This window comes from Parasteatoda tepidariorum, chromosome X1 (assembly GCF_043381705.1).
Source record: "Parasteatoda tepidariorum isolate YZ-2023 chromosome X1, CAS_Ptep_4.0, whole genome shotgun sequence".
Classification (NCBI taxonomy): domain Eukaryota; kingdom Metazoa; phylum Arthropoda; class Arachnida; order Araneae; family Theridiidae; genus Parasteatoda; species Parasteatoda tepidariorum.
Genome location: NC_092214.1, coordinates 72,097,742 through 72,109,387, shown reverse-complemented (window position 1 = coordinate 72,109,387; position 11,646 = coordinate 72,097,742). Strand labels below are relative to the sequence as shown.

The 11,646-nt window shown below is 27.7% G+C and overlaps 1 protein-coding gene across 8 annotated transcripts in view; it reads left to right on the top strand.

Moving 5' to 3' along the window:
- Positions 1-4,758: 4,758 nt before the first annotated feature.
- The window catches only part of LOC107453844 (mesoderm induction early response protein 1), a 43,956-nt gene continuing 37,068 nt past the window's right edge, over positions 4,759-11,646 (top strand). For 4 of the 8 annotated variants that reach the window (XM_016070815.3, XM_016070816.3, XM_016070814.3 and 1 more), the window contains exons 1-3: positions 4,759-4,873; positions 8,002-8,026; positions 9,311-9,441. In XM_016070815.3, coding sequence (XP_015926301.1) covers positions 4,865-4,873; positions 8,002-8,026; positions 9,311-9,441 — 165 coding nt within the window. In that variant the 5' untranslated portion in view covers positions 4,759-4,864. Of the gene's footprint in view, positions 5,118-8,001; positions 8,027-9,310; positions 9,442-11,646 lie in introns of all 8 variants that reach the window. The other 4 variants (XM_071187780.1, XM_071187779.1, XM_016070817.3 and 1 more) reach the window with 4 other exon arrangements.

Sequence of the window (11,646 nt, the reverse complement as noted above, 5' to 3'; positions counted from 1 at the left end):
TTGTAATCACGATTACAAGTAATTGATTACTGTAATCAATATTGTAATCATGATTACAGCTGTAATCGAAATTTTTGAAAATTGTAATCATGATTACAAGTAATTGATTACGGTAATCAAAAAATGTAATCGATTACATTTTTGGCCCACTCTGACTGAAAGCAGCGCCCTTAACTTCATTTTGGAGAAGGAAGCTAAATTTTAAAAAATAACTTCTCTTCCTTTAATTGTCTCACTGGTGTAATCACAACGGTGTAGAAAATTGCTTTTTATATTTTAAATGAGAATACAATTTCCACCAGAAAAGTATAAAATCTATGTCAACCATAAATGTTGATTTGAGAAGCATATGAACAAGATAAATAACAATTGAGAAATTCAAGGTAAAAAGAGAAAGTCGTTAGTTTAATTAATGAAAATATCTAGAATAAATATTTATTATAGGTAATATTCATAATGTGCATAATCTTTTATGACATCCAAATACAAAAGTTTAAATATTAAAATTATTTTTGTTCGTTCTTTAGCAGACGCAAACAGTTTCAGATTTTTTTAAATGAACTGTTTTTGTAGTTTCCTTTTCGATAGAAATTAGTGACAAGGAATTTAGTCTCTCTGTCATAGTAAACTTATAAATTATGAAGATGGTTTTTAAACTTTGGGATGTTTTAACATTTTTGAGCAATAATTTTACCCACATATTTCTTCATCATTGTTAGAAGATCAATTCCCTGCCCCAGTCTGAAATCTGAAAAGTCAAATACTACACATTTATTTAGTTTTATATTATTTACAGAGAGCCAGATATTGTGAAATTCATTAAAATAAATCGAATGAACTGGGCAGCTCACATTTTCAGAGGAAATGATGACTCAAATTTAAAGAAAATCCTATTACACAAACCCCTAACGAACAGGAAAAGAGGTAGATCCAGGCTGAGATGGCTGGATTTAGTTGAGACTGATTTCCTTACTCTAAAGGAGAAAAACTGGCGAACAAGTGTCAAAAGTAGAGAGAAGTGGATTCGAATTCAAAGGAAGGCACTGGCCCACCCTGGGCTGTCTAGCCAGATATGATGATGATGATGATTATTTTCTGACAATTTTTAAAAATTAAATGACAAATGTTATGAAAACTTGAATTAAAGTCTAGCTGTATGCTCGTATAAACCGAAACTAAAGAACTAAAATTCTAACTAAAAAGAAAATTTAATTATTTTGATAGAAAAAGTTCAATTAGCATGACCGCGCTTGGAAAAAAAACAGTTATATTAGTCTCAAATACACTTGACAATATTGAAAAGTGCATTTCTTAAATTGAAAATGAGATTTTCTTCTTCTTTTTTTTGATATTTGAAAATAATTATTTTTAATTTTCATAAAATAATTACCAGCGACCAGTTGGTCCGCCTTTTTAAAAAATTAGATTTTCACGTATTTCGAGATTTTAAATCATACAATCAAAAATTATGACAACATGTAAGTAAAATAATCTCATATTGCTCAAGTGGGATTGGATTTAATTTGTGTTTCTTTTAATTTTTTACATGATCTTATGGTTTGGTGGTAAATTTGTTATTAAACTGTCTAGTACAACATATGCGAACATAAAAAGAAAATGCTAATAATCTCAATAGTTTCTTTTTTAATATTAAATCTAATTAGTAACCTTGTCAAAATCAAGCTCTGCACTTATTTGCAATTGTTAATTCTAAGCCAATGAAATTCAGTTGTAAGGATTTTTCGCCAAAGCGAAAATAACTTTAACTTTTATAAATTTCTTTTAGTTAAAAGAATACGCGCATCTAAGACAGCAAACCATACATTAAAAAAAAAATTAGTTTAATGGCACTGTTCAAGAACTGAAAAAAAAAGCGTAACCAAGTAAATGAGCCTTTACGATGAGAAGTTAAAATCAGCCTTAACATTTTTTCGAATCAGCAATTAAATTACAATATATATTGAATTAGTAATTTAAATAGCATGTCGATCAGTTATATTTAATTTAAGTTCATACGAAAGATTTTAGCTATTAAAAAGTTTTCTTTTCTTCATATTGAGAACCAGGAGTTAAGACTTAACTGACATAGGTCTTAAATGTGTGTACTCAAATATATTATTTATATACAGGGAACAAAAAAATAAATGGACCACCCAAAATAACTTTTGATCAAATGATCAAATCTTATAAGTTCTAGGACTGAATCTTAATGGCTCAAGGGGGTGACTTCAAATATGCCAATTAATTCGTGAGGACGATATTTTAAGTAACGAAATCAAACACAAAAACATACTTTCTCTGAATAAACATACCTTTTTATTTCGAAAGATGCAGATTTTTGGCCCCAAAATACAGGGGATAACCGCAATTTGGGAAATATATCGAATTTTAAAAATACGACTTTTTTAAAATTTAATTTCTCAGGTACTCTTCGGCTGATTTCGCTTAAATTTCATATTTTGCCTTGTAAAATTATATTCTTTAAAATGATGTCAAAAATTGTGTACTTAAATTTTTTTTTTTTTACTCTTATTAGCTAATATAATAAAAAATATTTATTAAAACTTATATTTTGTATGGAATTCTCTTTGGATAGACGAATTTTTTTAATTATGTACAAAAATTTCTCAAGTCGCTCAAACAGTTATCGGGATATGGCGAAATACGCAAAAAAATAAAACTAACATTAAGGGGTTCAAACTTTGGACAACTCTCCTGACCAAACTATTGGGGCCATATTTCCCAGATAGCGGCTATCCCCTATATTTTTGGTATCCAAAATAAGAATCTATAGTAAGAAGATCTGTCTAATCAGAAAAAGTACGTTTTTGTGCTTGATTTCGAAACTTAAAATATTGTCAGCACTAATTAATTACACATTTGAGGACAATTTTTTTATGAATTTATAAATTTATTTACTCGCCCATAAATAAATTCACTGCTGTGAATATAGTTACTCGATGCTTATTCGCAGATCTTAATGCAATGCTGAAACTTATTACCTTCTTCACGAATTCCATTCTCACCCCTTGCTTGTTAAATGGTTTAGAGAAGAGATGGGGAACTAGGAAATGCCTGGAAAATGGGAAACAAAATGGTCAAAAGATAACTTTTCTGCTCTCTCTCTGCAAACTAACTTATATGTAACTTATATGTAAAGAACTCTAACTGCAAAGAAAGTTAAACTAAGAATATCTGATTCAAAAAATCTATGAATATATTTTTCAAACAAATAATATTTTTTGAAAAGGAAAAATTTATAATTTGCAAAGCATAAATTTAGGTCTCGTTCGGCTCCCTTCGTTTATTTCATGTTCAAGGAGACTTAGCTTGATATATACTGTGCTCAAAATAAAAAGCGAACACTCAGAATAACTTTTGAACTAATCTAATGAACAGATTTTCACGTTCTCAATCTTAATAGTTCGAGGAGTTAACATATATGTTAATAAATAATGCTGACGATGTTTTAAGTTATGAAATCAGATACAAAAAAGTACTTTCTCTCAGAATAAACATACTTTTTTCGTAACATTTTGATCCTTGAAATGTGGGGGAAGGAAAATATGGTCCCAATAATTTATATAGAAGATCCATTAAAAGTATTGACTCCTTCAAATAAATTTCAATTTTTACGTGTTCTGCTTTATCTCTGGATATTGCTAAGCGAATCAAAAAGTTTTATTACACAATTATCGAATTCATTTATCCGAATATAATTACATGTTAAATAATAATTACTATTAGTTATTTTATCTAGTGAAAGGAATTTGAATTGTAAAGTATTACATTGTTGTGCATGTAATTTCTAACGACAAAATACAAAAATCAAATGAAATTGGTTGAATAGTTCTCGATAAATAAAGTTTGTAATTTGTTAACTTGGAAACAATTTAATCTACCTCGTTCAAATTTTTTGTACTTTAAAATAACATAATTTAAAATGATGTAAAAATTTGTGCATATTGCAACTCAAATATGTTTCGACAACTTTCAGATAAAATAATTAATAATTATAATTTCTTTAAATAAAATTAACCTTAGATTAACGAATTTTATAATTGTGTAAAAATTTTTTTTGATTCTCTTAAAAATTTCTCCTGGATTAGCGAAACGAGCATAAGGTGAAATTAACATATTAAGGTCCAAACTTTGGACTGCCCTCTGGCCTAAACTATTGCGACCGTATTTTCCAGATTGCGGCTAACCAACATCCATGTTTTGAGAATCAGAATTTCAAATCTGCGGAAAAAAGAAGATATGTTTATTTAGAGAAAATTTGTTTTTGTGTCTTATTTCACAGCTTATTATATCATTAAATTATCGCTTGTATTGATTAGCGCACTTAAGATTTGACTTTTGAATACATTAAGATTGAGTCCCAGTTCCTGAAAAACCTATAATTTAATGAAAAGTTACTCAGGGCGTTCCTTTTTTTATTTCGCTCACACCCGTTTTCTGAAAATATTGAATCAATTTTCAAAAACTTTATTTTTTCCCATTCATGCTATGATGCACATTTTAAAAGTTTCGATATTAAAAATATATTTGCTCACCAAAAATATATTAGCTCGCAAAAACTTACCAATTTCTCGGTCGCATCTTCCAATTCATATTTGCGATTTTTTCTGTGCAGTGAGAATGGCCCATCAGTTATGAATGATTGACCCTTTTTGTTGCTTTTTATGTTTCACAAACGTTTATAACTTTGCACAAAGTCCTTAAAACTTTAAAGTTCAATCCTTTCCTTAAAGCAAAATAATTTTTTAATGTATTACGAATTTTAAACGACAAATCGGCGCAAAATTTATCTTTACGTTTTGGCAATAATATTCTGTAATGAACTGATACGGAGATATCAACAATGGCGGAGGTAATGTTAAATTATATGACATTTAAATATAAATTTATGTTATTATTAGAAAAAAAAAGTTTTTAAAATTCAAGTAGTATTAAATTAGAGATATGATTTTACAACTATATTAAAATATATTTAAACAAATGTGAATAACTACTACTGTATAAAATTAAGTTTTTGTATTTATAGTTTTGCCGCTTAACTTTTTAATGGTTTTATTATTAAAATTATCTATTTTTCATTGTATATATGTCTAATGGTATACTTCAAATATTATTAATTAAATTGTAGAAGCATTTATGATGCTTATAAATCTTTATAAGTTTATTTTGTTTAAAATATAATTTAATATGTTTTGTTTTATGATGAATCTCATTGATGACAAACGCTTAAGTTGTTTTCCCCCCTTTAAATCTTATAATTTTTCCAAATGTATATTATGTTATCAATTTAAATTGTGGAATTGTCATTGGTGATTATTTTTTTATGCGATGTATCGATACTGTTTAAAACAAGCTCTTAGTTAATTTAGAGGGGAAAAAACAATTTTGCTTTCATATAGTTTTATTTCTATATTTGTATATTGGTTAATCTTAAGTATACCATCAAAGAGTTTAGTGGTAATTAGAAAATAAATTTTCATAAGATGTACTTGACAAACATTGTTAATACCAAACATATAATTCAACTTTAAAGAAACCAATGAAAAACTAATGTTTTTGTTTACATTCTAAATAATTTTTTAACTTTTTTTTGTTAATGGTTTTATAGTTACATAGCTTTTCTTTTAATACATGTATTACTAGCAATTAACAATAGTGGTTGCGGGGAGATTTCCGTATCCTGATCTGTAGGAGAATAATCGCAAAGTCTTGGCAACTTCTGTGCACCCGCCGGCCAGAAACTAGACACCCATCTCAGAAGGAGACTAATTTGTAGAGTATAACTCCTAGCCACCCGTGAGCAAACCTCTACATGTTTTTTTTTCCTTAAATTTTCTCGTTTAAAATCAACTTGGCACCTTGGTGATTGTAGTTGACTTGGCAGAACAGGATATGGGAATATCCCCTTGGTTACCTTTAAATTTTCCCTTTTTGGCATTTTTAATAAACTTCAACTTGTCCAACAAGCTACCATATCTGGTAATATCTAATAAAGGAAAAAACTTAGAAAAATATTTAATTAACTCGAGATCTGTATCTTAAGAATGTTTCAGGATACTTTTGTGATGTGATCATGTCGTAGTGTCTCATGTTGTGACGTTGCAAAAAACCTTGAGAATCAGTACTATAGAATTTATATATAAATTCTTATAATTATATTTATTGAAAAAAAACTATATTTTATTCCACCTTTTTCCTTGGTACCAATTCTCTTCTCAACAGTATTAATTAACTTATTGTGGCAGTCAGTCATCAATGGCACCTAAATAGTTTTATTTTAAATGGTTCAGATAGGCGTAATTTTAAAGTTATATTCTTAACTTTATCTTTATTTTACTTTTTATACAATATTCATTTTCTTATCATAATAGTAAAAAAGCTTTTTCTAAGGATTATGTTGAAAATGTATACACAAACATTTTAACTTGTATGTATATTTTTAAAAAAATATACATACAAGTATACAACACCTAAATCTAAACTAGATATCTTAAAAACAAAATTTAAGTACAAACTTTTCTCCACATTTAAGGATGCTGATTTTGAGTAATTCTCTGTTAATATATATAAAACATATTTACTGCATGCTTAATCAAATTTAGCCAATAAAAACTTAAAATATATGAAATATTTAGATGAAGCAAATCATATCAGTACACTCCAACTTCAAAAATAAAACAGCTAAAATTACTTTCAATAATTTACTTGGTAAAAGAACTAGCTTGACAAATAAAAAGAAATGCATGATTGAAATATGATAAACTATCTCTTCCTTAATGCATTTATTACTTTAAAAATCAAATTTGAAGATGTAAACTTAGATATTTTTTTTGTCTAAGTTTACATCTTCTAATTTGATTTATTTATTTTATTTCAGCTTTATCATGGCAAAAGGTTGCAAAGCCTTTTGGAGGCAATAATTATACTTTCATTTGCAGCATAAACCATCATTTGAGCTACTTCTATGTTCTTCCACGTTTTGAAATGGCTAGTTTTAATCTTTTATTATCCTTTCTTAGCAAACAATGGCACCATTTTCTTATCCAATTAAACTACTTTCAGTCTTAGCCTACTCTGCCTTCATTTCATAATTTTTAAATATGGTGAATTCGAATTACAAGGTTTACAATTACAATATGAGTCGAGATGTGTGAACTTTAAATCATATGAAAATGAATCGCAATGTGATTTTTAAAGCATATGGATATGAATTAAGTTGACTCTATTCTAGACAAACGAAATGAGAAATGCCATTTTCAGGGTGAACAAAACTCAAGGACAGAGACTCAAGCTTATGACCTCATACTCTTATTATAAATAGTTTCATAAATTACATATAATAAATATTCAATTGTAGTTTTAAAAAAGTCATCTGTTAAGTTTAAAATCTAAAATAAGGCATTGGCATTAAATAAAAAATGCTTTTGTCTGATATTTTATTTCACTTTGCAATTTTAGTATATATATTTTTATTTAACTATGAATACACTCTTTTTATATTGGAAGGTAGGGTTGGGATTTCCTCTGGAAGAAACCGTTTTCTTTTAGCACATCATAAGAAATAAAAAAAAAAAAAACATAAAATGGAAGCTAAAAAATGACCAATATAATTTAAAAATTACTGTTAAATGAATAGTTCAAATTTAATTGAGGTTTTACATTTCCATATTATTAAAATTAACTATTTTTGTATTTATTTTAGTTGTATTTATAAATTTTTTTAAAAACCATATGAATTACTATTGCATTATTGTTATGATTTTGAATTTAAGTTATCTTGATTTTCTTAAAACAAGGACGGCTAGTTTCATTTTCTATATCACATCTTCATTAATATATTAAAAATCAATCAATATTTATGTATAAAAAAAAATCTGTTAAATTTTTAAAATGAAGAAAAAATAAAGGAAGATAAAATAAGTATTTATTTGATTAACTTGTTTTCTTAAATAGTTTTTCATGTTATTCTTTTTGTTTCAGCCTAGTGCAAGTGAATCAAGTGCAGGTATGTATATTTTTATGCTAATTTTTTTAAAAGATTTTATGATATGAATCTAGTTATTCATGTCACAAGAATTTCCTTAATTTGATACCTAATTGGAAAAGTAAAAGAGGCAGATCAAAACATCTAGAGAATTTTTTAGGCATGGCCTAACTGGGGTAATGCATTTATTAACAGCTCTTGAGATAACTTTACTGTTGAGGTAACTTAACATCCCCAGCTTTTAAAAGTAGTTTACAAAATATTAGTATTATGATTCAGTTATTATAATTTTGAAATTTTTGATTCAGTCAGCTAACTTGATTACTTTTTACATCACAAAGGTTTTATTTTAAGCTATTAGCACTGGATCCCAAGGCACCTACTGAACATTCCACTTTATGTTTTATTTCCTCTTTTTTTTTTCACTTAGTTTATAACAATGTTTGATACACCTTGAGTATGTAATATTTGAGTTAGGTGCAGTATAATTAGGTGCAAATTTTTATACACATTCAAAAATGTTGCTCTGTGCAAGCATTTGAAAATTGGGATGTTATAAAAAAATTACGTACACATGAAAAAAAAACCAAAATCATAATTATACTAATTTTGTACTATGTTCTGGAAATATTTTATGATAACAGAATTTTCAGTTTGTTATAGCTTTTCATGCATGAAGATATTTTTGAAAAGAGCAAATGACTGGTGGCTGAGTAGTTAAATTTTATGCTCTTGTGCCACAGGTCTAAGGTTCTATCCTTGGACCTGGCAAAGGTTGACTCAGTCTTTCATCCCATCAGTGAAATGAGTATGGAGCATGCTTGGGGACTAAACACTGGGGGCTCCATGTTTGGCTGACCACCCAACTGGAACATCTGTTAGTGCACCATAGAGCATAGGAGCAAGAAAATTGGGATAAACATAGTACAACTTGGTCCTCCATGGGCTGTTGTGTCACTGAGTTTAGTTTTTAGCTTATTTTATTTGTGGAAAATTCATTATTAAAGCATATTAGTAACTTTTTCTCTAAAATTTTTTATGAATTCTTTAAAAATGAGGTGGAGTACTGTAGCAATGTTGTGGAGAAATCAATTTTTTTCTTATAAACAAGTCACTAAAAAGAAGTTTTTTTTTTTACATCAAATTGATCTATAATTTTTTTTATAAAATCGACAAATTCCATGTACATTTTTGGTTCTTCCTTTGTTAGAGAAATGTAAATTTGTTGAAATAATGAAGTGGAGGAAAAAAAATTTGAAACTTGGCTACATGAAAAAACGAAATGTTTTTTTTTTTAAATTTCAGACAGCGATCAAGACTTTGATCCCACTGCAGAAATGTTAGTTAATGATTTTGATGATGAGCATACTTTAGATGAAGAAGAAGCTATGGAAAGTGCAGAAAGTGTTACTAATGAACTTGATGATTTGCAACGTGTGAGCATATTTTCAATTTTATTTTTAAAGTTTTCATATGAATGGAGACATGTTACACCAAACATGGTTCTGAAGGTTGTTTAATTTGCTTGCAGAATCTTTTTTTAAAATTATGAATCTATTTTCTTTAAAATTATCATAAAAGTTTTAAATCAGAGGCTTTCTAATATTTTAGAATAATTTTGTTTGTAAGTAAATAGTTTCAATTTTCTGTAAATCCATATATTCAGTCGCTATCAATAATTTACTTATCTGAACGTTTTACCGATGGAGATTTTTGATCAGGCTAACATGTATATAAACCAGGTTTTCCATAGAAGTTTTTTTTCTCTCTCTTTTTCTGAAAAGCCTTTTCTTTTAGTAATGATCATAAAAAGACAAATCCTTACATTACTATTGCAGGAATTAATGTGCTTTAAAAAAAGTTTAGCATGCCAGATTTTTTTCCAGAATTCTAGATCAGGCAGTCTGCTATCCTGGAGCTTAAAAATTATATTTCTATTGCTGAGATTGTATAGTTTTGGAATTTGTCTTTTCCTTCTAATCAAATTATAGAACTTGTGAGCAATAGAACACTTCTTATCTTTCTGTCTGTGTTGAAAAATGGAAATGGGCAAGTAATAGATTTCTTTTTGTTAAATAATTTACAAGAAATGGGTTGTTGTTATGGGGGGGGGATGAGAGTTCTAAACTTGACCTTCATCTTTGGAGATGGTAAACTTTCAGTAGATGATTGATGGTTAAGGAGTATGCTATTTTCTAAAAAAAATCCTGGCGGCAGCAGGTATACTTGATGAGAATAAGGCAATTTTAATTTGGACAATTTTAAGTTTTTTCTTTATTTTTATTTTTTTAAAAAAAAGCTTGAAATTGTGTTGCTGTTCTTCACTGTAGAAAAATTTCTTTTCCTTTGTTAGCTTTAAAATCTTCATATATAATCAATATTTATAATAAAATAATTTTTCTTGAAAAAAGAAAAGTAGAAATTTTACGTTAGCACTTTTTGTTTGGTTAAGAATTATTTTTCCAAAGTGGGTAATTTTTTCGTGATGTTAGCTTTTTTTCTCTGGAAGGTTCTTGCTGTATCTTAGTGTGGCAAACTGCCATGAAAAATAACCAGACTTTCATTTTTTTTAATTTCAACTTCTACTTCTAAAATATCACTTATTAATAACTTGTTTTTCATTCTTTCTTTTTTGCAAATGATTTTTTTTTAAATTTTATTTTTCGGTTTCTCAACCCTCAAATGGTTACATTAAAGTTTGTTGATATTTTTTAGGTATGTGTTTCTATTTACATACTTTCCTTAAACGGATTTCTTTATTTAAATTGGGCTTTCAGTTCTAAAACCAAATTTGCGTTTTTCCTTTTTTATATTTGGTCTTCAAAAATTTTTTTTCTCTTTCCATAATTAGATTTTATTTTGCAAATTTAGTGTTCATCCACATTTCTATTTTATTGACTCTTTATTTTATTGTTTTAATCCATTTAACTTAATCAAAAATTTATTCATGATACAATAGGGCATTATAAAAAAGATAAACTAAATCTATTTACATCAGAAACTTATTTTTTAATAAAAAATTTCGATTTAAAATTTTTATTATTACTTTTCGTAACATTATTCAAAAATGTGAAGAAAATTTTTTTTTCTTCTAAAAAGTGACATTTTATTTATTGTTATTTTTCAACATAAGTTTTTTTTTGGTATGATTGCTACCTTAGCTGTTTGGTTAATTAGACAGTGTTTTCACTACAGCGCGAGAATCTCGCATATTTTTTTCTTTTCTCGCATTAAAAAATTATTACCGCGAGAAATTCGTGCATTCTATAAACCAATTTCAAAATTCGCGAATTTCTCGCATTTTGAAAAAAATTTCTCATTGTGCCATTTAGAATAAAATGCGTTTCACTTTTCTTCCTGGATCTTTCATTATTTTCAACATCTGCCCCATTATCTAGCTTCCCTATTTACCAGTATTGTTCAGAACCTTTAAGAACAACAGAATATCATCCCTCCGAACCACGGAACCTCTTTCAGAACGCATTTCTCTGCAACCACATGTTTACCGTAGGTAAGGTTTCTCCATGTAAGAAATTCAAATTTTTTGCGCATTAATGTAAGATGGACAAATACCTTGAAAAGGCAAGATCTTCTCCGAAACGGACAAATGAAAATGAAACAAATGTGGGTAGAAACGATCA